The 26,708-nt window shown below is 40.2% G+C and overlaps 5 protein-coding genes across 6 annotated transcripts; 3 read left to right on the top strand and 2 right to left on the bottom strand.

The window, feature by feature from the left end:
* Positions 1-126: 126 nt before the first annotated feature.
* Positions 127-2,848, bottom strand: LOC124320738 (small conductance calcium-activated potassium channel protein-like). Of its 2 annotated transcripts, XM_046783616.1 has the most exons (9): positions 2,298-2,389; positions 1,972-2,245; positions 1,806-1,901; positions 1,521-1,735; positions 1,170-1,340; positions 972-1,107; positions 794-904; positions 512-724; positions 127-441 (listed from the first exon to the last, which is right to left on the bottom strand). In XM_046783616.1, exons 2-9 carry the CDS (start codon positions 2,182-2,184, stop codon positions 247-249), a joined length of 1,350 nt encoding a protein of 449 aa, XP_046639572.1. In that variant the 5' UTR covers positions 2,185-2,245; positions 2,298-2,389; the 3' UTR covers positions 127-246. The 2 variants fall into 2 exon arrangements, with proteins under 2 accessions (XP_046639572.1, XP_046639571.1); XM_046783615.1 differs by having other exon boundaries at positions 1,972-2,848.
* Positions 2,849-3,006: 158 nt separating this feature from the next.
* On the top strand, positions 3,007-5,716 carry LOC124320741 (60S ribosomal protein L3-like). The gene is made up of 8 exons (XM_046783623.1): positions 3,007-3,164; positions 3,440-3,632; positions 3,697-3,865; positions 4,133-4,268; positions 4,329-4,515; positions 4,684-4,886; positions 5,105-5,260; positions 5,437-5,716. Exons 1-8 carry the CDS (start codon positions 3,162-3,164, stop codon positions 5,641-5,643), a joined length of 1,254 nt encoding a protein of 417 aa, XP_046639579.1. The 5' UTR covers positions 3,007-3,161; the 3' UTR covers positions 5,644-5,716.
* A 192-nt stretch (positions 5,717-5,908) lies between these two features.
* LOC124330113 (uncharacterized protein C1orf198 homolog) lies at positions 5,909-6,857 on the top strand. Its single transcript, XM_046788687.1, has 2 exons — positions 5,909-6,576; positions 6,646-6,857. Exons 1-2 carry the CDS (start codon positions 6,004-6,006, stop codon positions 6,688-6,690), a joined length of 618 nt encoding a protein of 205 aa, XP_046644643.1. The 5' UTR covers positions 5,909-6,003; the 3' UTR covers positions 6,691-6,857.
* A 233-nt stretch (positions 6,858-7,090) lies between these two features.
* LOC124341303 (BTB/POZ domain-containing protein 6-B-like) lies at positions 7,091-11,629 on the top strand. The gene is made up of 9 exons (XM_046794396.1): positions 7,091-7,180; positions 7,287-7,307; positions 9,095-9,167; positions 9,445-9,735; positions 9,821-9,968; positions 10,038-10,347; positions 10,407-10,648; positions 10,714-11,005; positions 11,074-11,629. Exons 1-9 carry the CDS (start codon positions 7,091-7,093, stop codon positions 11,317-11,319), a joined length of 1,713 nt encoding a protein of 570 aa, XP_046650352.1. The 3' UTR covers positions 11,320-11,629.
* LOC124330097 (serine/threonine-protein kinase SMG1-like) lies at positions 11,617-25,292 on the bottom strand. Its single transcript, XM_046788686.1, has 48 exons — positions 25,213-25,292; positions 25,013-25,103; positions 24,807-24,952; positions 24,432-24,747; positions 24,204-24,370; positions 24,064-24,145; positions 23,941-23,988; positions 23,754-23,879; positions 23,505-23,675; positions 23,351-23,436; positions 23,113-23,294; positions 22,712-23,045; positions 22,528-22,652; positions 22,335-22,459; positions 21,869-22,267; positions 21,574-21,805; positions 21,325-21,510; positions 21,089-21,258; positions 20,855-21,020; positions 20,618-20,792; positions 20,481-20,547; positions 19,638-20,419; positions 18,668-19,578; positions 18,260-18,609; positions 18,114-18,198; positions 17,875-18,048; positions 17,668-17,809; positions 17,356-17,606; positions 17,106-17,283; positions 16,891-17,044; positions 16,710-16,827; positions 16,279-16,645; positions 16,013-16,217; positions 15,773-15,943; positions 15,592-15,704; positions 15,278-15,530; positions 14,991-15,201; positions 14,752-14,930; positions 14,467-14,682; positions 13,742-14,413; positions 13,512-13,676; positions 13,285-13,438; positions 13,050-13,210; positions 12,826-12,985; positions 12,680-12,757; positions 12,515-12,609; positions 12,331-12,447; positions 11,617-12,272 (listed from the first exon to the last, which is right to left on the bottom strand). Exons 2-47 carry the CDS (start codon positions 25,031-25,033, stop codon positions 12,370-12,372), a joined length of 9,747 nt encoding a protein of 3,248 aa, XP_046644642.1. The 5' UTR covers positions 25,034-25,103; positions 25,213-25,292; the 3' UTR covers positions 11,617-12,272; positions 12,331-12,369.
* Between the last annotated feature and the right edge of the window lie 1,416 nt (positions 25,293-26,708).

Here is a 26,708-nt window from a genome sequence, read left to right as displayed (position 1 = left end):
TACTGAAACTCGTACAACCTTTTGTTAACAACGTGATTTTAAACATGTATGGCTAGTAAAGGCTATGGATGCTAGATATTGACAATCGCGTTGAGAATTCAGATGAAACGACTCACTCTTCCGACATTTAATGTAAGTTATTTTATGCAATAGAATCTTTTTAACTGATACAGCATATATAAAGTTCATATGTTCCACGAGTGAAGAGCATAAAGAAATCAGAATAAATCACCACAGTTTTGGTCGTTATGAAAATAGGGTGTGTCGAAGGTTGCGAGAAGAATTATTGAGCTGGGTCATAGTCAAGTGACGCGAAATTTCTTCCGGCAGAGTTGCTAGAGTTTCCTGGAGAACTACCAACTTATTTTCCAGTGAGCTCAGTCGTGCCTCCAAAATATTTTGGCGTGCATATATTTCAGAAGTCATTTTATTGGCGTCATTCTGGGATCAAGTTTTTGCTTGTTGTATTCATAATTTAATTAAACTTTACTAAAATTTAATTTGAGTATACCTGGTCGTCCATATTGTTATTTGGGTTGTTGCGGACTTGAAGGTCGTCCATCAAGTTACGATGCTTCATTTTAGCGTTTTGCATTGAATGGATGGCTTGCAAGAACTTGCGCTGGTGATTCCGTACTCGACCTGGGTTGACGCGTTTAACTAATTTCGTGTTTTTGTAAATGAGCCACGACTCTCGTAAAACATTGGCAGCCGCATTTTTCAACTATTCAAAATTGGCACATGACAATGCTTTCCCAAAAGAAATAACAAGGCGATTTGGGTCGAGCTTTACCTCTTTGGTGAATTGAGTATCTCTCATTAGATCATGGACGCGTTTCTCGGCTTGGGTCAACTCCATTTTCTTCAAGATGACAGCTACCAGTAACGCCGTACAGCCGGCTCCCTTCAAAACGATCAAGAAATTAAACATCAGGCAAAATAAAATAAAAAATCATTCAAAATGTGCATGCCATAAATCCAGTGGCGACACTGATACTTCTGCCGCAGTATGTCTTGGGAAACATGTCGCCGTAGCCGATGGTCAGAAACGTAATCATTATCAGCCACATGGTGTTGAGTAAATTGTTGTATTCTTCATCGTAATAGCTGAAATATGTGTAACATTTACGAATCGGTTAAGTATTTCGTTAATGTCGTGTTTTATGTACCGTTCGCACTGCCGCATAGTCCAACTGGCGACGATCCACAGCGAACCTACCACAACGAGAAGGACGGTGCCGGGATAAATGGCCATCAGTGTCTTGAAGATGAATCGTGTGTCGAATGCGATGTTATTGAAGGCCCCGATCGATCTCGAGGTTGTGTCTGTAAAAAGTTTACTAATAAAGCGACAAAATTAGGCTAAACTAGCTTTTAGGCAAATCAGGACATCAGCATACATGTAATTCGATGAAACGATAATCAATCGAAATGAATAAAAATAATAATTAACTTATCGTCGCATCTGACAATGAGGAATAACACTATGGAGAGGATACTATACGGGAGATGTGGAGTACTTGTGCAGATGCATGGCTCGGCCGATAAGGTAAAATCGGAAGAGCATGGGCAGACCGAGAGTGACGTCAATGGTGTGATTAGTCTTCCAGAAAAAGTATGGTTCGCCAGGAATTGGATGAATGGCGCAAATGAGCAACTCAAAACTCATTTGAATTATCCGTTGCCACGTCATGGCGATCCGCCAATCATTCACGCAGTTTTGTATCAGAAATATCTAAGGGAATAATAATTCAAAATAACCCCTAAATGAATGAATTAAAATGGAAGACGTACGTATTACGCACCTGGACTTCGAAGCTATGGTAAATCATTACGGATACCAGAAGAATCATGGTTGTGAATGATATCGCCGCTTTTAAGGAGAAAGAATATAATGATGACTAAATAAAATCAAATAAAATCAAACGTCAAACGAAGAAGATGTTGATTCTTTCAAAGTGAAAATTATACTTTAGTGTAGACGCCGGCGCTAGCCAATTCGTTCTCAATTATCATGATGATGATGCCAAGCATGCCGACGGCTAGGGCAAAATCACTAATTCGCTTGCGCTTTTCAAAAAGTAATTTCCGCGTATGTAGTTGATGACTAACTTTTTTCCACCTTTTGCTAACAGTGAGAGCCGAAAGACGTTTTCTACTCATTGGGAACAATGCGGACGACATCTGTTCGCCGCTGGATGCAGCCCTTCCGGGTGCTTTAATCGACAAGTTGTCCAAAGAGATCCTATCCGGAGCGGTTAGATTCCAGCTTTTACCAATTTCTTCACTTTCGTTACCAACTGGTTGTTGTTGCTTGCCTCCATTTTCATTGTAACGCGGGTATTCCGTGTGGACACTGTGCAGTGGATTGTTCAACACCATATTTGTCACTTTCAGTCAAGTTTCATTCCGTTTTCGTGAACAAAGATTTCGACAGTAGCGCAAACAATTGATGGCGTGTTGGGGAAAAAAAAAATTCCCGGTCGTCGAAGAAGTTGTCGAGTTAGTCACTAGACTGACACTACAAGGATATTTTCCGGTGTTTTTCATTTATACAACCCAAGATCAAGGCGTTGGCTCATTCCTCTTTCCGCCTTATTTGGTTTCTACCAAAAGAACTTGCTAGGCTATTTATTGCAAACACGTAGCCCGAGGAACATGGCTCAATGGCTGTAGTAATTTCATGGCCATCTCACTTATCACAGAGCCAAGGACGGAAAGACTGCAGAATGCTTTTTTGGTTACGTGATCGTTACAGTCGCTCAGGGGGCTTCAAATGTCTAATGTAATGTGACTTTAAACACGTTGGTTACGCACGGAAGGAATTATTTGTCTTACAAATAAAATGTTTCGTTGTGCCCTTCATTTTTTAATAAAGAAAAACAACAATAAAAAAGAAATATCTGCTTAAGTTGAATGTAGTTTTCCTCTCATTAAGTCTCACTTTTGTTTGTTTCGAAAAAGTTTTGAAAAAGAAAGGTGCTGAAAAGCAACGCCATCTATATTCTTCATGTTGAGAAGCGCACGCGCACTAAAACGAAACTCGGGAATATTTAAACTTGGCAACAGTGACACAGGAAGTGGGAAAAGGAAAACGACGTTGCTTTCTTCTAAGAGAATCTCCCTTCTTTTACATTGTACGTCTTCAGCGTTGAAACAGCATGGTAAGCCATTTTAGTTTTCTGATATTTTGTATATATGTGTATCTTTGTGTATTGAATCCGTCAGTTGTAATCTATTTAATAGAGTACTTGCTTTAGATTGAAGTGTATTGCCTGTACGTAAATTAGCTATTGCATTCCTAAAGATGGAGATGATGTTCCGTTCGTTGTGAATGGACCTTGCCGTTTGCTTTCATTTAAAAGTTATTTCTGTAGCATTAGTCATCTACAGTCTATGGTCTATCTGATAACTCAATCAACGAAATTTTTATGTACAGTCTCACAGGAAGTTTAGTGCGCCTCGTCATGGTTCTATGGGGTTCTACCCCAAGAAACGTTGTCGCTCCCACCGTGGTCGCGTCAAGTCATTCCCTCATGATGATCCCAAGAAGCCCATTCATTTGACTGCTTTCTTGGCATACAAAGCTGGCATGACCCATATTGTTCGTGAATGTGACAAGCCAGGCTCAAGTAAGTTTCAACTCTGAAAAGCATTACTAGTTTAGAAAGATTACTAAATCTGTTTCTCTTGCAGAGGTTAACAAGAAGGAGGTTGTTGAAGCTGTTACCATTTTGGAGACACCCCCTATGGTCATCGTTGGCATTGTTGGTTATGTTGCCACTCCTAAAGGTCTACGTGCATTGAAGACTGTCTGGGCTGAACACATCGGTGAAGATTGCCGCAGGCGTTTCTACAAGAACTGGTACTTAGATTTCTTTGGTGTAAAAAGACAGTCAAGTGATGATTTAATATGGTTCCTGAGCTAAATGCCTGAAGACAGACTTGCTTGAACTAGGGCGAACTGATGACTGTCTTGAAACATTTTCTTAAAAAATGCTCATTAATTCTTAAGCTCCTCTGGTTGCACTTCCATGAGCTCTGAATCCAATTGGGTCCATAGTCTCCGCTCAGTTTGAACTGATGAGACCTGTACCCTTAGTGGTTCTTAAAACATTTTCTTCTTTTAAAGGTACAAGTCCAAAAAGAAGGCCTTTACCAAGGCTTCAAAGAAATGGCAAGATGATTTGGGCAAAAAAGTCATTGAAAAGGAGTTGAGGGCCATGAAACGATACTGCAAAGTTATCCGGGTCATCGCTCACACTCAGGTTGGTTTTTCTTCGATGTGTTTCTGATTCCTGTGTAATAATTGCGTTTCGTTTTTGTAGATGAAACTGCTCCGTCAGCGTCAAAAAAAAGCCCACATGATGGAGATCCAGGTCAACGGAGGAACTGTTCGTCAAAAGGTGGACTGGGCTCGTCAGCACTTGGAGAAGACTATCCCGATCACATCTCTTTTCTCTCAGGATGAAATGATTGACGTCATCGGTGTAACGAAGGGAAAAGGATTCAAGGGTAATTTTTTAACACTTGTCGATAATTTCTGTTTCGAGATGATGAAAAACACAATAGCATGTCAGAGTACCATGTTGAAAATCATGTTGCCTTCCTTTTGATCGTGAAGTTTTAATATTTTAGACAAGTTGTTTGCGATTACTTTTCTAAGTCGGTCTATTCTTTCAGGTGTGACGTCGCGTTGGCATACACGCAAACTTCCTCGCAAGACTCACAAGGGTCTCCGCAAGGTCGCTTGTATTGGAGCCTGGCATCCGTCTCGTGTTCAGTACACCGTTGCTCGCGCCGGTCAAAAGGGTTACCATCATCGTACTGAGATGAACAAGAAGATCTACAGGATTGGAAAAGGAATCCACACTCGCAAGGGAAAGGTATGTAGTTTTCTAGTATTATTTCGAGCCTCAGAGTCACCGGTTTAATGAATGCCTAATATTTCGGTGCTAGAGGATCTCGTAAAGTAAAGAGGGTCTGACCACTTATGCTCAACCTTAGTACTTAAATTACTTTGGTAGATCACCTCGGTTTGATACATGACAAAGCTATTGTATTTCGATCCAGTTTTTCATCTTTATTTTTCTTCGTATTTCAGGTCATTAAGAACAATGCCGCTACCGAGTACGATTTGACAGACAAATCCATCACTCCCATGGGAGGTTTCGTTCATTATGGTGAGGTTAATAATGACTTCGTCATGATTAAGGGGTGCTGTATGGGACCGAAGAAACGCGTCATTACTCTTCGCAAGGTAAATGTGTTCCAGTTCATTTTAATTATTGTCTTGGCTGATGATGATAAACCGAAGAGCCAATTTACTGTATGAGAACGACGTGAAATTTAATGATAGGACTGAAGCCTTCTTTTAATTTGTTAACGCTAAAAAGTGAATGAAGAGATTTTAACCATGGTCTTTGTATTATCTAGGCGTTGGTTACAAGCGCCAAGCGTGTTGCTTTGGAGAAGATAGAGCTGAAGTTCATCGACACATCATCCAAGTTCGGCCATGGTAGATTCCAAACTCCAGCGGATAAGGCCCAATTTATGGGACCCACCAAAAAGTCGAAGACCCCAGCTCCGGCTACTGCTGCTACGACTGCAGCAGCAGCTCCAGCGGCCAAAACCAAGGCTTAAAATTGGTCACGTACATTCTCAGTGTGTATATAATAATTAAAACTGTTGAATACATATTGAATGTTGCGCAAAATTTGTGTTGATCTTATTTGTTTAGTCCGCTTGCCGTTATAATATGCGATAAACTTATTTAACGATAAATCGTGGGAATTTTCGTTAAAAATAACAGCAGTTAGAAATCTGAGGATATGTTAACGGGTATGTGGTTGCCAGATCTATGTTTTTCAGCCTATGTTTAAAGAACACTGGCAACGCCTGCCCTATTGACCAAAATAACACGAAATCTGTGCCATGAAAGCAGGAAGGAAAACGTTATTGTTCTTTTCTGTTCACGTATTTTCTCACTAAACCAAGTTAGAAATGGAGAACCTGCGCATTGTTTCGGACGAATATTTTCGCTCACTCAACTCTATTGCTAAACGTATTTGTGACGACATCAGTTCAACTCGTGAAAACTATGAATCTGCGTGGGATTATCTCAGTGCCGAGGAGCAAAATCAAGTCATCAACGAAAGCCTTATCTATCCCGACGCCGTTTTAAGGTATTCAGTGGTGGATGAACCCAACAAACTCACTGAGAGTTTCCCAATGTTGAAGATATCATATGGCAACAAGATCTTGCAAGATGAATCTGGAGCTCAATGGAGGGATGAGCATTCTGCACCGTTTTCCTGGAAGACATCCAGTCAATTGCTGGATGCATCCTCTCCGAGGGACCCCACCCTAGCTAAAGGAGAAAAGCAGATTCTTAAGAAGAAAAAACCACCTGTGCCACCACCTAAACCTCCCAAGTCAGCAATAATTCAGAATCCTGATGTCAAAGTTTGTGAAGAAAACAACCACATCAACGAAATGATGAATGACTCCAGCAGTCAATCACAACAAGATAATTCTACTCTATCTGAGGATGAATACTCATCATTGAGTTCTCAGGTTTGTTCAACAGTGTTAATTTTATCCAGGCAATAAATAATATATGCTAATGTCGTTTTATATTTGCAGAATGTGTTACCAAAGACTGGGTGTGAATTTCTGGATAACTGGTAATGAAGTACAAACACTACAAACTGCTGATTTGGATCTGCCATATTGTTTCTGTTGCCACTGAAATTATTGGAAAACAAATATATTATATGCAAACAACAAATTGATCGTGTATCGAAGTGAAATTTCGTTTGCCCTATTTTGAATTAAACCGCCGTTTATTATCATCACATGGCGTTCATTTCACTATTTTTATTTTATCGGTCGTAGGACTCGTAGCTCAAGTAAACAATCAAGCAATCCCATAGAAAGAAAAGCCTGGAGGCAAATTGGTTCATTTTCAATCAAGTTTTCGTCTTTTGTCATAAATGGTCCAAGGTTTCGTTTGGTGATTCTCTGGTTGGCGAGTTGTAAAACGACAAAAAACCAGTCTTTCACGACCGTGGCACCATCGTGGTGGACGATGGGGAGGTTTTATTATGAAGTTGGTGCACGTTCCCCACCCCTCCACGCTTCACTGGATTACTACCGATGTTTTACAGCGCTGGCATGTGTAGTAACAGTTGCTAGTTCGTCGTCAAGTGATCATGTTGCGATTTAGTGTGTCCCTTGCAAATTTTGGAATATACGTCAAGTGAACATTAGAAAAGAACTAACAGAATTTCTTCCTTCAAAAGCGGGTAAGTAAGTTTCAAGTCGTTCTCCAACTAAAAAGGATTTTTTTTCTCCAAATTGTTATACCGAGTGATTAAAACAGAGGTGCGAAAAGACGACATCAACAAACACGTTAAGTTAAGAAGTGCCGTGTTTATTCGAAACAAATTTTGTTGCTAGCTTGATATAGCCAAGGTGAGCAAGAACGATCATCAGCGTTGTACTTCCAACACTTCAATACCAATACTTTAGTTTACTTTTAAAATTTACGAACGTCCTTCGTGAATTCTACCAAGGTGCGTGCCTGGCTACTGATTCCTTAATCCACCTCCCGGCTATGGAAGGTGGACAAATAAAAACACAAGGCCATCCAGTTTTTAGACTAATCTATTGACAATCTAACAAACCACTCGTGCAAACAAAGCACGACCGTATTTTTATATAGTCTTTATTAAAAAATAGAAAACTAGTTTGTCGAAGTTGCAGGGTATTACCCGGAAATCTTCTAAACAATGCTCAATACTGAACTCGCTTTAAAAATTTAATTTCCGCAATGTGTACGCATGCTTTACACAGCTGATGGCGTTGTGATAAAAGCCTTTGCAGACTGAAAATTTAATCTGATGAACAACTGTATTAAAATTATACTTTTTTCTTTTTCGTGTTTTCACATTATGACGTGTTGAGAAGCTGAAATAGAAGGGGCTTTGACCTTGCCACTGGGGAATCTGACTCGACATTTTCTTTATGCTTAGAAGAAAAAAAGAGCCTTTTGGTCCTATAGTGCGCTTCCTCATTTTTTTAAGACGGCCAAACGCTGTGAACTAAAACTTCCTGTTCCTTGAATGATCTTCTACAAGGTCGCAGCGCTGGGAGAGTACGAGAATTGCTCAACGGTATATTATGTAGCCACTAGCCAGTAGTGTTTCAGGGTTTCAGGAATTCGTTCTATACGATTAAAAAAAAAAGCTTTTACATTTTTTAAAGGTCAAAGTGGTAGTTTCATACCTATTGTACATTGTACAACTACATTCTTGGGTATAAGAGAATCGTAAAAGTGTTCTCGTTTATAATGACTAAAGGTAAGGTCATTGAACTATCGAGGCCAATAAGAAGCTTATAGTGTCATTAGTAAACGATTTTGACATTGTATAAAATATCCCATTTTACCTTGGGAATTGAGCCATTTCTATATTGATAAAAATAAACTTCTACGGTTAGAATGTATCCTAAATAAATTAGAAGGTATGGCAAAATGCGTCTACATGACCCGAATAAAAAAGGGTCGCTTACCTCAGAATTTATTTTACGAAATAAAAATAGAAAGAGTTTATATACTATGTACTTTTGTATCCTTGAGTTGGACCCCTAATAAAGGAGTACTATTCTACAACAACTCTTCAAGGCCTCTTTCCAACTGCGACTTGGGATTGAAGCCAACAACTAGCCAGAAGCGACTTCCTCGTTACATGGGCTCTGTAGATGGAGCCAGTGAGGAGGAAATCTGTCAAAGCAATGGCCATAGACTAGATGCCAGAACGTACACACCACTCAGAGTCTCAGATACAAAGGAACTCTGCACTTGTTCTGTTGTTCAGTTCGTGCCACCTTCGTTTCTGAATTGTATTCCTAAATTTGTTTTTTTATCGAGTGAAAAACAAACAAACATGAGCAGTTTTGAGAATCTGCAAATAGCTTGAACACCTTTTATCAGATCGGGTGAAACGTTATGTCGTCTAACAACAATAATATGTACTGCAAAGTGTCAACGGCTAACGCTCTGCAAAAACGTTCGGTTACTCTTTCTCAGCAGCAACAGCAAACCGAAGAGCAACAAAGCGACTCTGAGCCAAACGTCTGGGCCAACACGTTGAGACAGGAAAATGGTGAGTTGGACCAACATCGACGACCAGTTACAATGCCTCGTTGAGTACTACGAACATTTTCCCCATTCACATCACAGCCGTGCGTTTATTTTCAGTATTTTCTTTTCAATTGATTTCGAGAACAAGCATTTTACAGTTAATTAAGCAGATGTAGAAGTTAAATTTTCTTGATGTAAACTTTCAAAATCAACAGTCCATTAACTGTAAAATGCCTGGTGTTTGCATTCAGTGGAGGAAAATGTTACTAAAGCCCTTTCTTTTTCTATGGAATTCCCAGGTCTCCAAAGCCCTACTCCCAACTTGTATGTGGATAACCAGGACGGATCAGGAGACATCATCCAAATCACACAACCACCTTCAAATAGCAGTGTGCCAACATCACCGTTGACTACTCATCCGTTGCTTAGCCACCACCAGCAACAGCAACGGCCCATCAGTTTCAATAATGCCAAGGCTTCAACAATTGACCCCAACTGGCAAGCCAATAAGATCAGCATCAGGGAGCGAAATGCAGCCATGTTTAACAACGAGTTGATGGCCGATATATTCTTCGTTGTTGGTCCGCCTGGTAAAAATCTTCTATCCTTGACCTTGACCTGTCAACACTTTCCATCTAAATTACCCACATTTTCCCCTTTCTATTACGCAAATAGGTGGGACGCAAACTATTCCTGCCCATAAATATGTTCTCGCCACGGGCAGCTCGGTATTTCATGCCATGTTTTTCGGTGGCCTAGCCGAAAGCGAGGCACAAATTGAAGTGCCTGATGTTGAACCAGCAGCATTTCTAACCCTTTTGAAGTAATCGCTAATTCTTCCAAAATTGTGCTATCACAAATGTAACTAAAAAAAATTTTGTACGAATTGCAGGTATTTGTACTGTGACGAAATCACACTGGAGGCTGACACAGTTCTTTCGACACTTTACGTGGCCAAGAAGTATATCGTCCCGCACTTGTGTCGAGCTTGTGTTCTATTTCTTGAAACAAGTTTGACAGCCAGGAATGCTTGCCTCCTTCTCAGTCAATCCCGATTGTTTGAAGAACCCGAGCTCATGGCCCGCTGTTGGGAAGTTATAGATGCTCAAGCTCAGTTAGCCCTCAATTCAGAAGGGTTTACCGAAATTGATATGGACACACTCAAACAGATTCTCCAGCGAGAATCACTAAACTGCAAAGAGGTAATATCTCATTAAAATACTCAACGCGCTTGTTGATTTTCACGTATTATTTTCCGCAGTCTGTCATCTTTCAAGCTGCTTTGCAATGGGCAGCCGCCGAATGTAAACGCCGTAGTCTAGAAGTTGATTCAGCTAATTGTCGCACAGTGATGGGCGACTCTCTCTTTCTAATTCGACTACCTACAATGGCTCTCGAGGATTTTGCCAACGAAGCCGCCCAGTCAGGAATCCTGACTCTCCAAGAAACTACTGACGTCTTTCTATACTACACAGCTCGAAACAAACCCTCGCTGCTTTATAGGTATTGACAAACGGTTTAATGGGCTTAGCTAACATTTAACCTCAACAACTTTAACTGAAATGCAGTTGCAAGCCTCGAGCTGGGCTAAAGCCGCAGGTCTGTCACCGATTCCAGTCGTCAGCTTATCGAAGCAACCAATGGCGTTACCGTGGCCGATGCGACAGTATCCAATTTTGTGTTGACAAGCGTATCTTCATTGTTGGCTTCGGTCTGTATGGCTCTTCGAATGGATCGGCTGATTACAGTGTACGCATCGAACTAAAACGCCTCGGCCGTGTTCTGGCTGAAAACCATGCCAAATTTTTCTCGGACGGATCAAGCAATACATTTCATGTCCATTTTGAACAACCAATTCAGGTACAATGACTTTAACAAATCTATTTTGGTTTAAACTATAAATGTTGTTTCGCTGTGTTGCTATGCAGGTCGAGCCAGATACGTTTTACACAGCTTCGGCCATTCTCGACGGTTCAGAGCTTAGCTATTTCGGGCAGGAGGGTTTGAGCGAAGTCAACGTGAGTAACGTCACTTTCCAATTTCAGTGCTCTTCAGAAAGTACGAATGGAACGGGCGTTCAAGGAGGCCAAATACCAGAATTAATGTTTTATGGTCCTTCTCCACAGCCACAGCAGCAACCACAAGCGGTCGAAAGCTCTACAAAAATCGAATAGGTGAGCTACGCAAATGTTATGTTCAGATCCTCTTGTCCTATTCGACTCAATGTAAATATTGTTTCGCATGTTACAATCAATCGTTGTGTCGCTTCTTGTTTGTGTCCAAGACTCTTGATAAGATTCACCTTTATTGTTTCTTTTCTTTAACATTGATCTTGAATCGAATAACAGCACTTTTTTGTCTGATTATTGAAAAGTTGAAATTGAATGCGTATGTTTGTTTCGATCTTTGCTAACGCTATCCTCCTGTTTTTGTAAACCAACAAAATTTCTTTACTTCGAAACATTTTAAAATGCATTTCAAAAAGGATTTTTTTTCTCCTGTATTTGATTTAATGTAAGAATTACACAAAAGAGGAAATTAGAAAAGAATTCAATCGAAAATTCCAAATGAAGAAAACGGAACGAAGCGAAGAAGTGAAATATTCGACAAGGGCGTCGTGTCAATAGCGGTACAAGTTTTCTATGAATGCTGCCTCCTAGGAGGATTAAACAAATGGGAAACAAAAAGAGGAAAAAGCCAAAATAACTCGTTCATGCAAACGAGGAAATTAATTTGAAGAATATAAGACCTTGTGATAGATAGCGACCCCTCCCCACAAGGAAAGGGGTCGGCCCAGCTATTTCCCTCTTCCCCGGTGAAGTTAAATTTTCTTTTTTAGCCAATACTGGACAAAAAGTGTTTAAAAAAATAACCTCACCCCCCCCCCTACACGGAGGCTGACAAGTTGGGAGGGAAACATTACTTGGCTTCTACTCCGTCACACACGTACAATCTGTTTGCAAAGATGGTGGGACAAAAACGTGTCTAACAAGAGTACCTCTTTCTCCTTAGTCGCCACAACTGTTTTGCATACATGCTTATTCCCCCAACATCTAGAAGAGACGATATTTGCCTTCTTTATTCTAAGTGAGGAGACATGTTTAAGCAAAACGTCTTTTGGCTAGACCTGAGAAAGAAAGAAATGTTACTGCATTTGATCAAAATCTAATCTAAGAAACCCTTACTTGACAAGTTGCAATTTTCTCGGTTTACTCGCAGCTGATTCACACCCAAGGTGTCCAACCCTCGTAGAGCAGGGCCAGATTGTCCACATTTGTAGCTTCTTCGATAATGGCGTCAACCTGGATGAAAATAAGTTTGTACAACACGATTTTACTACATAAAGATAAAAATTGAAGTAAAAATTACTTGTTCTTCAACGGTGAGTTGCTTGTTCGGATCAGGATCTCGTCCTTCCAGTTTCAGCCGCACACGATGCCAAATTGAAGCAGCGATAGCGTTTACTAAACAACAAAAAGGAGTTATGAAACTTAGACAAATGCCAAAGAATTATTTTTTAAGCTAAAACCTTACCTTCATTAGATTTCCTGATTGGTTGTTCAGTTTTAGTTAGAACTCCACACAACTGCCGCAACCCATTGTAGATATCGCCTACAAAAGAAAAAGGAGCATAAAAGGAAATAATATTCTAAAATAATTTATTACTTTATTGAACTTACTTGTCATGTCCTGTAAACTGCCGATTTCAGATTGAATTTCACCCATCTTCTTAGAATCATAATCTTTGGCGGCCAAATGACGCGATACTGACGAACAACATTCCGAAAACTGGCGATACTTCTCCAAATATTGAGAAACCGATCCATCCTCCGTTTCACACTACATTTATAAAAAAATATCATTTAGTTTTTGTCCCAGAAAAATTTTGTCAAACTTTATGTACTTTAGCCATGATTTTCAATACGGAGCGCACATCCGATATAAGTTGATGGTGAACGGCCAATTGACTTCGCATGATGGCGTTCAACTCATGTAACTCCTCAACTCGTGTAGATTGTTTCGACACCAGTTCATTCATCCGATCTTTAGATGCGAGAATTTTATCTAAAAAAACAAAAACAAAAAAACATAAGCATAATATTCGAAAACTATGGAAATCTATCTATTATTATTATTACCAGTAATATATTTTTCTGTCTGGTTAATCCAGTCTTCAGTGGCACCTTGTTCTCCTACTTTGATACGTTGGGCCAATCGTACTTCAGCGTCGGTCAATCGTCCATTGGTACCGCAATCCTTCAGCAAGCAAACGTCTTGACATTGAGACAGCAACTACAAGTACAAGAACAGATCAATCAAATTGTAAACATCGGTCATGATGAAATAATTAGAAGGAATAATTTACTTGAACAAAAGTAGAGTCTACGGCAAGTGCCTCGGGAGTTCTCGTGCGGAAAGACTCGTAATGCAAAATAGCACTGCTGACACTTGCCAGGGCAGTGGCCAGTGAAGAGAGTGACTGTAACCGCTGGAGGCATTTGTTATGGAGTTCGGTGAATTCATTGAGAACCTGATAACAATGTAATAATAACATCAAGTGAAATCGGTCACGGACACGAAATCGTTGCGAAATACCTTGAGAAGACTGGAATTCGCCCCCACGGCCCATTTGAGACGCTGCTCTACTTGAGTGGCCAATTGCGTCACTTGTTGGTGAAATTCTGTCAACTGAGGAGATTGCGACAATAAAACCGAAAGTGATTGTTTCAAATTGTGAATAAATAGGCCACGCGTCGAATTGATGCCCGCATTTGTGTCATGTACCCATGAATGGGCAGACAATTGCTGCTGTAGTAATTGGGCTAGAGACTGATCAATCTCTTGTCGTTGGTGTGCTAACTTGACCAGTTCGGATTTACGCCACTGCTCCCCGATTGAATGTACCAGTTCGGAGGCCTCATCAAGCAGCTCTTCATTTAAGTCTTGCGATTTCATTGAGCTTCTTTTAATTGCAATTAAATCTTCGATAGAAGTTGAGGGACCGTTTTCGGTACTCGTTGACTCGTCAGCCAAATGGATGCAAAGGCGAACAACGCAGAAAGAAGTTGCACCGGATAGAAATTGAACCATCCAAGTGCTCGCCATTCTTTGGAATTTATCAACAAACGAATCCTGTTGCAGTTCACGAGAAATCTGGCCCGTTTGAAATCCTTCTGACCAATCTGAGCAGCTTTGGAAGAGCGACATCATCAACATGAGACGTTGGCCCATAAGAGTGTCTTCCAAGTTATCGAATAATTCCGACTCCTAAAACAAAAGTCAATTAATTTCTTTTCATACTTTTTTTTTTACACGTTTACCATTCTATGTTGGGCATCTTCAAGAAGTTCCACGTTGTTTTTGACTGGCGGCATATTTTGTAAATGATTTGCAAATTTGATCAATCCATTTTCTACTTTCTCAAAGAGACCGTTCAGACACAAAAGTAGCATTTGTCCTTGAGTCAAACGAATTTCCTCTTCAACACATCCTCCTTCTCCAAGCAAGTCTTGGAAGCGCAATCGCGTCATTTCCATCTAATTGGAAATAATGATATTAACTTAGAAAGATGCATACACACAAATTGACCTTGTCATAAAACGTACTTTAGTGAGGTTTATATCAATGCAAAGAGCTTCGAGTTCTTCGTGAAGCTGCAAAACACTGGTGTCAGTGCATTCAAACAACCGGATCAATTCTGGGAGCACTATTGTTGAGCCGTTAAATATGAACTCTTGCATATCTTGATGTAACTGATTAAGCAGTTTTAGAGCTGCGACATCATCTGTGCAAGAAAACGTTAAATAAAAATGGGATCCATTTGAATCACCACGTAAGTACGTACTGGAAATAGGATCATCTACAGGGTCGTTTGTCGTCATTAATTCGGATACGTAATGAGCTTGACTGCAAGCAACCATTACAGTATCGAACGATCCTGCAGATTGGGCCGGTTCAATTTCTTGATAGAAATGATATAAGCTTTCAAGTACAGCTGAGTTGACAGGCTGCTGGCCATGTAGAATACGATGTTGGTTCATTAACTCTTGTGATTTCTACGGAAGGATATAAATAAGGTTAAAATGATACTAGTAAATTGGTTAGATTTCCATAGGTTAAAAGTAATAATACCATCATCAGCTCGTTAGAGCTGCTTAATCCGTTATCTTCTTTCAATTGTAATGAAGCCTGATGCAGACGCATAGAAGCTTCATTAAGCAACCGACGAAGAGAAAAGTTGAAGTCGACGATACGCTGTTGTTTAGCTGAAAGAACGGGTGAATCAATATTGAAGTGGTCTTGGAAGGCCGCGACCAAACGTTGGCAAGTTTCTGTACTCAGGTTCTCTTCGAGATCATTGGCCCAGGTAGAAAACAGCTGGTTCCTGAAATTTGTAACATGCATTAAAATTAAGAATAAGCAAATAATAAACAAAAGCAATGAACCTGTGAATTTCTAGCTTGTTAGCAGGGTATTGAACAGCAAGAGAGGAATAAGTTCCTAACAAATTTATGACCACCGACACTGCTGCTTGTTGATTTTCTCTGAATAATCGCACCTAATCGGGAACAAAATAGTGTTCAAGACAAAAGACAAATTTAAACAAAAACGCTTTTAAAAACCGACCTGCTGATCTAATAATTGGCCTTGATGCGCCAAAGCAGTTTGTCCTGACGTATTCAAGAACTCCACTGCAAGTGGAAATCCTGTTTCGTGATTGTCGGTTGATAGGGAAGGACAATTTATTTCATCTGCCCATCGTTTGAGTTGTCCCGATGTCAAAGAAGAGAATGCCATCTACCAAATAAACGTCAGTAAAAATTGTTATGACATACAAAGAGATATGAAAAAAGTAAATCCTCATACCAAGTAGAGTTGAGTCCACTTCGAATTGTCTTCAACCAGTGTTCTTAGAGCGGCTCGCACGCTCTTCTCGCCTTCCCAAGCAGTACGTAGAGGAAGAAGAATCGTCGATAATTGTTGCGGTTGGCGCATAACATGATTTTTGTCTGAACGAACATCAAACAGAACAAGACGATCCTGATGAAGGTCTTGAACTTCCTCCTGTAACCTGTTTAACAATATTAGGACACTTTCAAGACGAAGAAAACAATCTTCTTAAAGCGACGTACCTTTCAATTTGTTGATGTATATCACCCCAAGCAGAAGAAGATTCTTTCAACGAAGAGAGGATTGATACCATTTCATCATGGTTTAATGACCAATCAGGGCCTAGTTCCGACATCCGTAACTCAAAAAGTTTGAAAGTAGAGTCTGTCTCGGCAATGCGTTTCTGGATTGAACACTGTGCTGCTAGAGCCGGATTCACCACATAAAGTGGAATAAGCGTTGATTCATGTGAAGTGGATGGAAGTGGGGTTCGCCAATCAATGAGTGGATCATATACAAAATGTTCCAGCAGAATCTTGAACAGCTCTCGATTTTCCCGCATCATTTTCATTACATCAATGCACGATAAGCGAAATGTTCCTTCCAATCCTGCGATGATACCATAAAAATTATTATAAGCTTCTCAGAGAAGTACGAAAAAAAAAAACTTTACCTGTTCCGGCAACTCCCAACGCATGTTGGATATTAGCCGTCATTCTAAACGGAACATTTTCAGGAACTCGAAGTTGTCGACCTTTTTCGAAACAAACATTGTAATCTATGTGGACAACCTGAATTTAATTAACAGAAGTGGTTAGACATATCGATATGAGATGACTTTTTTTTTTATTCACCTCTCCGCAGCGCAAATCAACCAAAACGTTATCCAAATGACGATCCCCGAGTCCAATAGTGTAACCTATCACAGAAGTTACGGCGCAAGATTGTCCGAAGCGCAAAGTTGACGACCACCACTGCTCAGCGTTCAAACTACCAGCCCATAACTCTCTGGAAATTTAAGAAATTAGCACAGAGATACCACGAGGAGTATCTTATTTCAGGAATTTACCGTGCAACTAGATCTTTTGGAGTTTCTTCCATCAATTCTGCCTGCACTCGACGTAGAATTTCGATCGGCCATTGATTACGCTGGCGGGGATCCGCACTCAGACCCTCTGCTTCCAGCAAAGGTGTCAGTTTGTTAAAAAATAGTTCCGACGGACGAGGAACGGATGTGGCTGTGTTGTCTGAAAATTAAAAAAACAAAAAACATTTTTTAATACAAATAATGGGGTAAATTTCATAAATGATTCTTTTACCCTTTTCTCCTTTTCCTTGTACGATGTTGGCAGCTTGTCGCTGCAACCAGCGTTTGTAAAGGGCAAAGAGTGGTGTAACACCCTCAACCCATTGAATCAGTCCCGAGCGAGGTCCCAGAGGAATTACGCCGTAATGACGAGCACGGTAACGATTTTTCGAGTCGGAGAGGAGCACATTTGTCAGTGATAATACCTGCATTATCCGTTGATCCAAATGCAAGTCTTCCATACCCTTAAATAGGTACGCATACCTTTTAAAAAATTCGATAACATCGTTACTTCACACAGCAGATTCATTTGCGTTAGATTTACCTTTTGCCATTGGTGCCAACGAAAACAAATTTCTTTGGTTTAGTTTTGGTGGGTAAGACAATGATGACATTCTCCACATATTTAATAAACAAAGTAGGTACTTGTTTGCTATCGTTAACCCCGGGCATCGGAATTTTTGTATCTGAAGGAAAAATGTTATTAAGTTTCATCATAAGTTTCATCGATAGAAATTTCCTCAAATCGCACCTTTCATCAGTTTTAAAGCTGGACTGACATCGTCCAATTTAAGAACAGAGCGGCGATAGTTTATATGTTGCAATTGTTGAAGCATGTTCTTAAACGGAAGCCATAGCTCAGCGACGGTACGTTCTGAATTACATCCTTCTTTAAAACTTTCGATGCCGTCATTGATAGTTTTACCTATTATGAAACAATAGCAAATTTAATTATCTAAAGAAAAAAGGTATTGCGTTTTTTATTTTTACTGTATCGTTGGGTGAACCAGTTTTCGTGAGGGGTCTGTGGGGAAAGGTTGGTGATTTTGGCTACAGCTTCGAGCACCAACAACACCTATAAAAAACAAAAAGGATGAATGAGCTGCTCCGGAAAAAAAATTGTTTCAATTACTTACAGGTTTAAATAGCACGATAAAATGTTTTTGGAGCAGCTCCTTTTTATCCGCATCATTCAATCCAGTCTTCTTATTTAATTTCTGTGCTTGTGACTGCAATTTATGCAACAACTGTTCCACTTGCGGATGCATTTGTTGCAAAACCGCAACCCACAGTTCATCCCATAGAAGCACCAATCGACGAAGTTCGGTCAATAACAGCCGGACGTCCTGCACCATTTCAGGTACTTGCATTTTCATCTCATCCATCACTCCTTGATACACGGTCTGCAATTCAGAAGCACTACACAATTCAGTTTTCGCTTCTTCGACATTGGCTTCATCTGGTTCGTCGCCCGACTCGTTCAAATCTAATTAGAATGATGCATCATTAGTTAACGAATATTAGCAAAAATTTATATTATTTACTTATCGGGTCAGTTGACCAAGACCAAGCCAATCCAGCGGCACCAACTGCAACTGGGAAGACGAGTAATTGTGGCCACTCGGACGCCAAACGACCGAGAAGATTACAAACCAAAGTTCGCAACCAAGGCCGACCATGTTGCATCAAAGAGAACAATTGCGGAGTGATTGAACGCCAAGCTCCTGAAGGTGTACGCTCGGTTGCATCACTAAGAGTTTGAATGAATTCGTCGTCAATAGTGTTGTCTAGTTTACGGTCGAGATGTCGGCTTAAGATGCATAAAATTCGAAGAGTCACATCCACAGTATCTCTATGGTGACTTTGATCGCTGCTTGATCCTCGAAGATTCAGATATTGAAAGAATGCCTTTAAGGAGCCACTGTAGCTCTCGACGGCAGAAACTTGACGACTCTGCACTTCAGACACAAGGCGCTTCAGTACAGTTGGTTTTTTGCTCAGAATCGAATCCGACGTCAAGACTTTTTCGACATCGCCCGACAATTCATCAAAGCTTTCGCTTAAACGAGCAATATCTTCTGCCGATAAAACGCCTGTTAGCAGTGACTTGATGTGCGTCTGTTGTTGAGCTCCTGAATACTGATATTGACCCCACGCTAGCCAAGCTTCAGATGAAGAAGGACAGAACTGTGAAGCTCGCTCCATTAATTTACTGACTAATGCAGCGTGGTCTTGATCGACTGCTCCGGCGTTGGCCAACTCTTTCAGAGTTGCAATGTTTTTCAATGGTGATGCATCCTCCAAACTCTGTTGAAGCCATTTAGCCAGCAATGTATAAGATTCTGCCATATGAGGCAAAATAGCATCTGCAGCACTTTGAGAACCCTGCAGTGAACGAGACAAAGCTAGAGAACACTGCGTAAGGACGCTGATGGCGGCATCCGTCTCGCCTTTCCTGAAATAAATAATAGTTATTGAGATAGATACATTTTTGGACTTGAATATGCAACTTACTGATGAAGTAGTTTTGCTCCTTCGAATTGCCTTAGTATAGCCAGTCTTGTGCTGCTAATACAAGTTAGATTCATTTTGAGAGCTTCGTTCATTAGTTGAGTGGCCATATCATGAGACTGAACCAAAACTTGGGAGCTGTTCATGGTCCGCAGTAGTTGACGCTCGGCTAGACGCAAGTTTCCTTCAAGACGAGCTTGCGGGACGATGGAAAGGTCCATCTCGGCACAAGCAGTAGTGATATCGGCGGCCTGTCTGTCCAATGAGGAATACCAATGAAGCCAACGTGACCATTCAACGCCGGTCTTGCTGGAACAGTACTTCAATCCGGTACAGCTAGCACCTTTGAGGACCGAGTGAGTGTGTTGCATCCATAGGTATGCGGAATCATTCTTGTGCGATAGAGCATGAGCTAGTGGTAACAAACTTGCCACACTCTCTTCGATAGCGAAATTAGACAGCTCCAAACTGGAGCCAACCAAAGTCTCCAGGATCTTCCAGGAACAGGCAGGAGCTAGGTACACGGAGCGTGAAGCTCGAATTCGATCAGCTGCCATGGACAGCCCGCTCTTGGCTTCACTCATCAAATTTTCCACCGACCATTGGACCTCTAGTGCTGGTGAGGACTTTTCTGGCCATTGTAAATGGGCATTACGATCAAACGCTTCCATTAAATCAGCAATTTGCTTTTTCGATTGGGGTACGTTGTTTATCCATTCAACAGCTTGGCTCTTCCAATTAATAAAACCCTCCCAATCTGACAACGCAAGGTATGAATCGATAACCTAAGAGAAAAAAAAAGTGATTTAGAAATAAAGACAATCTTCCAAATTTCAAAATTAATACCTGGCTGCAAATAAATGAAGTCGGCTGGCCTTCGGTGGTTGAATAAAATTCAATTGCCTTTTCATACCTATTCATTTAAATTGTAAATAATTTCATGAAAATTATCATCGACGAAGTTAAAAGAGGACAAAACGTACTTTGAGTCAGCTTGAAGAGCAGCTGCTTCGAGGAAGTCTACGTTTATCAGGTGAAAAAAATCTGCTTGCTTAGGAGCAGTCATCCAAGATTTTAGTCCTCGGATTTGTTGTGACGCCCCTAACTTGATCAGACTTTGTACAACTTGTTGAAGCACGTTTTCTAGATCAGCAGAGTCTGTAGGAACAGTTAAGTCATAAGGATTTTAAATTTCCACGGATACTACAAAAATAACTTACCAACTGCTCGACGAGTATGAGTCCAATGAGCAAGCAAATTAAGGCCAAATCTGGCGGCGCTGGCGTGCCGACCTACACGAACGGATGCAGTCAAAGCAGCGCAACCCATACGGTTTACCCACTCTTGGCAGGTAGTTTGATTGGTGCGGAAGAAGACCCGAATAGCCTGAAACGGGGAAGAATGAAACTATTTATTATTTTCACACATTAAGGATATTTATTTCGAACAAATACCTTCGGTGCTAGCGGTAGAGCAATACTGCAACCATCAAATGCGTTGTACATGAACTTTTCCAGCATTTCATAAAACGATAAGAGGAGTCGAACGCGGTTTAACTGGGCTAGATTCTGCTCTGTTACGCTTTCCTGGCCAGAAGGGCGCCCCGCTGCAGACTTGATGGCATCTAATTAGGACATAACATTGATTTAGTTATCAAATCATATAATAAGTAAAAAAAATTGTTACATACCTTCAATGGCAAGAAATGTGTCTTGCGCCTTCCCAAGGGGAGTTCGTAATTTGCTGTTGACGCAAAGTAATGCAGACTGAACAGCGAGCCACAATGGAAGATCGCAATTTGCTGGTTGAGCACTATTACTTTTGCAACCACCTATATAGAAGCTGTAAATGGATTCGAACGAAGCAACTGGGACACCTGCAAATGATTTAGTAAAGCACTATTATTTGTGTTGTTCATTTAGAGGTAGATAATTACAACCTTTGAAGATAAAGTCGAAAAATTGCTGGCTACTGCGGTTAGTAATCGTGGTTTCGTTTTGAACCCAAGTCGCAATTGACATACCAGTCAACAAATCCTTTTTGATTCGACATGTGGCATCTAGAACGATTTGTGGTGGAAATCGTCCAAGCAAGTGGAGAAAATTGCTGGATTGTGAATCGTTGCGCAATTGACGTATGCATATCATGGCTACTTGGGCAGCCAATTCCGTCTACAATGGAAAAGAAAATTTAAAAGAAAATCCATCTGATTTAAAAATAAATTAAGCATGTACCTTAAGAGTGATCTCCGGTAAATCCAATAAAGAGGACAGCAACAATTCCACGGCAAATGGATGATGAGCGGATGTTGATTCGCAAAATCCAACAACGGATGAAAGAAAACGTTGAAACAGTTCCGATTGATTTAGCTGAGATGTACAAGGTTTGCAAGTATCCAGCAACTGTCCAGACCATTGCAGAAGGAGGATCTTGCTGGCTTCGCAAGTAGAAATGCGACTAAACTCCAAACACAGATCCGTCAATAAATTCAAAATGAGCGAAAGATTTCCGCTCGTTGGAGATATGCAGCCGTGCAGGTTTTTGCTGCCAGAAGCGGCATTCACCAATAAACAACTGTTGGCTACGAAATGACTATGGCTCTTGGCATGGCAGTGCAGCACTCTCAGGATTCCCTATGAATACACAATATATATAAGAGTAATGTGGATAATTTAATAACATTAAATAAAATAATATTACCAAACATAAGGCCGGGTGATTATGGTAAAGAGATTGAATTCGATCGGCCGGTTGAAGCTTACCGACCAATAGCTCTAACAAGCTAGGTTCTAGTGCCCACATTCCCACAAGACTACTACTTCGACCTGTCGATTAATAATCGGAAAAATAAATCAAATATTAGGGACAGGGTAAGAAATATTTGGTAATTTACCAAGATCAGCTAACGGAGAGAGAAGTAGTAATGCATTTTCTTCAGTTTCACTGCAAACGTGAGCTTTGCCGTTGCCCTTTTCTCTCAAAATTGTAAAACAATTGTCCAAATCCGATGCCAATCGCCTAAAAATAACCAGGTTAATGTGACAACGAACACTTTATCAGTAAACTTTGTTTTTAACCTGTAGACTTCAATTAATAACGAGACATTCTTCACTTTCACGATTGCACGCAAGAGTTTGGCTACATGAGTAAGAATTTCGCGGCTGCGTGCAGAACAGATCACCCAACTGGATACCTCCATCCAGTGCTGGATGGTTTCGAGAGGCAGATGTGAAGCTACTATTTGTTGCTCAGCCAAGCAAGTCATCAACTGCAGCATGCTGATTAACAGAGGGTACTCGTATTTAGTTGCTGACTTGACTTGGTGTTCCAGAAGATCGAAACATGGCTTCATAGCTTCTGGAGTGACTCGGTTGCCCAACCATCTTACCAAGAGTGAGAGACATCCATTTGCTGGGAAACAAAAAACACCATAAGAAACGAAAAATAAAATAAGTAAAATATTGCCTAGAAAGCGTACCAAACTGGATAACATCCCCCAAGGCGCTGCCTTCAACATCCGTTTCATCCATTTCTCCAACCCGCAGTAGAAGCTCTCCTGCGCATAGGCTTACTTTCGATATTGCAATGTTAAGAAAGCCAGGTGAAAAAATTGAAGTTTCCGGCAGGAGGCAGACTTGGGCTCCAACAACCACAAACACACTATTTAAAACACGGAGGTTTAAAACAAGAAAAATTTCGTAAACTTGGCTTTTTACCTTAAAAGAGAGGCGATTTTTCGCAACGATACAGCCAAAATATCTTCACCGGGAGGAGCGGGGGTTACAAGCAGAGCATTGGTTTCCTTTAAAAAACATTTTTTCATCATTTTAACGATTAATTTACGTGAATGAGGCCAATCTTAAAAGTTACCGCCGCATAGGCATCCAAATCTTCAAGAAATTGAGATAGGAGAGTTTTCGAGAAAGTTAGGTCTTCTTTCCAAAAAGGACGCAATATCTGAAGTGCCCTGGTGGCCGACCGAATCACCTTCACTGGTTGGGCAGGATCAACAAACCAACCAACTAAAATATCTACTGTGTCCTATATGAAAAGTATTCATTGCTATTTTTTGTCCAAACAAAAATTCAATACACATATGCAATTGTTTTTCATACTAACCCTGAAATAAGGAAGAAATGATGTAGGATTCTTCACAGCGATCAACAGCACCGGGTTAAGTGTTGACTCAAACAAGTCGGGAGTATCTGCTGACTCCAATGCCGACTGAAGTCCAGGAAGCAACAGCTAAAAATCGCAATTAAATTATCAGCTTACAGAAGAAATTTCTCATATTCAACCCAGTTACCGTGTCAACATTTTTCAAACGAGGGTTTTTTTCATTCAATTTCAGCATCTAGTAAAGGGAGTTGAGCCAAAAAATGTCATGGATTAAATTTCCATACAATACAATAATAATGTGATGATGTACCTCAGTTAAAGCTTCCATAATGGAACAGCAAACTTTCTCGTTTGCCTCTTTCTGATATGCAGACAAAATCCATTTGGCAAAACTGACAAATGATTAAATAAGTTTCTTTATTTCCAGGAAAAAACAAACAGTTCATTTACCTATTAAAGTCGTGATCCGAAACAAATCCCAAACGAGAGATAGCCAATGATACGGTCTGTCGAGCTTGAGTACTGTTTATCAGCTTGTAAGTTTCAATTATGCTGTTGCCGATAGGGATGAGGTTGTAGCGAATATAGCGGAGGTTATCTTGTAACAGAAATGCTTCCTAAAAAGTTGGTTCACTTATATATAGCCTATTCAAGAAATAATACAACTTATCAGCATACCTGTAATTGCTGGCAAATTTTAATAATGACTTCTTCATCAGTTTCCCTCGAAAGTAAACGTAACTGACGACCAATTCGCCCATCTTCAGATGAGAAATTCTCATTTGAGTCATTCATTTTGTCATAAGCTTTGCCTCGAAAGTTTGTCTTCCTGGAGTAGTTAGATCCATCTTCATGGTCTTCAGAAGCAGATGCCCGTGATCCACGTCCTCTGCTACGAACATAATCTCTGCCTCTTCCCCTGCCATTTTCATGATTTGGAGATGGAGAAAATATTAGGACTTTTCCTCTTCCCTGAGTTTTATCTCCATATAACCTTAAGAAAAAAAAACTTTGTAACATTGAATTTTAAATATAAATTTGACAAGTTAATACTTGTTTCCCCGAAATGGTCCTTTATCAGGTTTTCTTCTTCTTGCTCCATACTGGACTTCATCTTCATCAGAATCAGTGCCACTATATTCTTCTTGCTCATACATTTTCTTCCCATCCTCTTGGGGGTTTCCATTTTCAGTTTCTTCCTGCAAAAAGAAAATTGTAGCATCCAATGTAAGAAAATGATGTAAATTAAAAATCATTACGTCAAGAACTCGATCCATCATCAACTTGGATGGCTCACGTTGCTCGTCATATAAAAATTCTGGAGTGCTTCATCATGTCCAACCAAGTGTTCTAAACAGAGAATCACGTGCAAGTCGTCAGCAGGAAAGTATACTTTGATTTGGAGATAACTCTTAGCAAATAAAACAAGGATTCTTTTTAGAATTCTATGGGACTATACCACGATGTAGATTTTAAAAATTACGATTACAGCTCCTCGTGATTCAACAGTGGTTTTCGAATTGCTCTCTAGGAACTTTTTTATTTACCCAAAAATATAACATGGCTTAAGAGAAATCGAAGGCCTGTTACATACCAGGTTTATCTAGCTAATAACTTTCACTAGCAGACGCCATCTATATCTGCATAAATTAAATATTCTAATCGAATGTAAATTTGTTTGAAAACGCTTTAGACAATTTAATTTTAACGAAAAAAAAAACAATAATGAGAAATATTTTAAACATTACACGAAAATTTGATTAAAAAGAAATTTAAAATATTCTTAGTTGTCCGAAAAACCACCAGGTTCACGTTATCACTCAGGCGATTGAGTTTTGAGATGTCCAAAAATGATGTCTGTTTGGCCTGAAATATCAAGAGCCCTAAATTCGACGGTTTTTAACGGCAATGTTGGGCCGCTTATCTGATAGGTAAGTTTGTATTCACGCGGGAATGACCATATTTATTCAATTTTGCCATTAAATAAACCGTATCTCCGATTCGTTGAATGCTCTCATTAACCAGGATCCAATTTTCTCTTCTTTTAACGCATTCACCGCACATCGTCTATGAACTTCATCGTGAGACAATTTCAAAACCTGATTTGACCAGTAAATTGGCTTGAAATTGGGGCAATACCCTTTAATGGGTCACTGCGACATATTAATGACGCAACACGATGACTCAGTAAATACTGATAAGTGCTAGTTCAATAGATAATGTATGCATAAATATGAAATGATAAACGGGAAATATGGTTGCAATAAGTCAATATATTGAACATCCAATGAAAACATTGTGTGATACAATTTGATATTGCTAGGGAAAAGTGCAGGTCTGTAACAAAAAGTGGTTTGTAAAAAAAAGTACAGGATCTAGTGGCAGAAAGGGAGAAGGGCAAACAAGTGAGATAGTGTGTCAATAAGGCAACGATACATAAGGTCATGTGATTAATGGCAACACGGGACGTGTGAAAACAGTAAGAAAATCTCGTGGCGGGAAGAAACAAACGCGCCACTTGGGTGGGATGCAAAAACATTTAAAGTAAAGATCGAACTATCTGGTTTGTGTTTAGGGAACAAACAAACGATCACAGTTTGAGAATCACACTAAGACTCAGGATTGCAATTCATCATTCTTTCCAAGAGAATGAGATTAGCATCATCTTGTTGAGGAAACTCGGGGCTCGACCCGTCTTCTTGAATCGATACAGGCAGCCGCTGCTACCGCGGCTGACGGTCACTTTTCCGGACTCTTCCCTCACCTTGACCACCAATCGGTTCGTCTGTGAAGGCACGTTCTTAAGCGATAGTTCCAGGACGTTACTCGACAGCTTTTCGCGAATCGTTTTGCCCAAATCAAAGGCATCTTCGTTGCTCAATCGCCAGCCATTGAGTGACAACTGAGTCAGGTTGTTCAAAGTCGAGATGAGTACGAGAGCGAATGACATCTCGG

Source organism: Daphnia pulicaria, chromosome 1, assembly GCF_021234035.1.
Source record: "Daphnia pulicaria isolate SC F1-1A chromosome 1, SC_F0-13Bv2, whole genome shotgun sequence".
Classification (NCBI taxonomy): domain Eukaryota; kingdom Metazoa; phylum Arthropoda; class Branchiopoda; order Diplostraca; family Daphniidae; genus Daphnia; species Daphnia pulicaria.
The sequence above is the reverse complement of the archived record's forward strand: the minus strand, read 5'-3'. Positions and strand labels throughout refer to the sequence as shown.

Excerpts from the sequence above, each read along its gene's own strand:
- LOC124320738 (XM_046783615.1), bottom strand. The coding sequence starts at position 2,382 with ATGGTGTTGAACAATCCACTGCACAGTGTCCACACGGAATACCCGCGT. Across the intron at positions 1,736-1,805 it reads ACCATAGCTTCGAAGTCCAG|ATATTTCTGATACAAAACTG; the intron begins GTGCGTAATACG and ends TTATTCCCTTAG. Across the intron at positions 725-793 it reads ATACTCAATTCACCAAAGAG|TTGAAAAATGCGGCTGCCAA; the intron begins GTAAAGCTCGAC and ends AATTTTGAATAG.
- LOC124320741 (XM_046783623.1), top strand. Across the intron at positions 3,866-4,132 it reads AGGCGTTTCTACAAGAACTG|GTACAAGTCCAAAAAGAAGG; the intron begins GTACTTAGATTT and ends CTTCTTTTAAAG. Across the intron at positions 5,261-5,436 it reads GCGTCATTACTCTTCGCAAG|GCGTTGGTTACAAGCGCCAA; the intron begins GTAAATGTGTTC and ends TGTATTATCTAG.
- LOC124330113 (XM_046788687.1), top strand. The coding sequence starts at position 6,004 with ATGGAGAACCTGCGCATTGTTTCGGACGAATATTTTCGCTCACTCAAC. Across the intron at positions 6,577-6,645 it reads ACTCATCATTGAGTTCTCAG|AATGTGTTACCAAAGACTGG; the intron begins GTTTGTTCAACA and ends TTATATTTGCAG.
- LOC124341303 (XM_046794396.1), top strand. The coding sequence starts at position 7,091 with ATGGGGAGGTTTTATTATGAAGTTGGTGCACGTTCCCCACCCCTCCAC. Across the intron at positions 7,308-9,094 it reads ATTTCTTCCTTCAAAAGCGG|CAACAGCAAACCGAAGAGCA; the intron begins GTAAGTAAGTTT and ends CTTTCTCAGCAG. Across the intron at positions 9,168-9,444 it reads CACGTTGAGACAGGAAAATG|GTCTCCAAAGCCCTACTCCC; the intron begins GTGAGTTGGACC and ends TGGAATTCCCAG.
- LOC124330097 (XM_046788686.1), bottom strand. The coding sequence starts at position 25,033 with ATGATGGATCGAGTTCTTGAC. Across the intron at positions 24,953-25,012 it reads TGATGGATCGAGTTCTTGAC|GAAGAAACTGAAAATGGAAA; the intron begins GTAATGATTTTT and ends TTCTTTTTGCAG. Across the intron at positions 17,045-17,105 it reads CCAAAAGATCTAGTTGCACG|AGAGTTATGGGCTGGTAGTT; the intron begins GTAAATTCCTGA and ends TTAAATTTCCAG.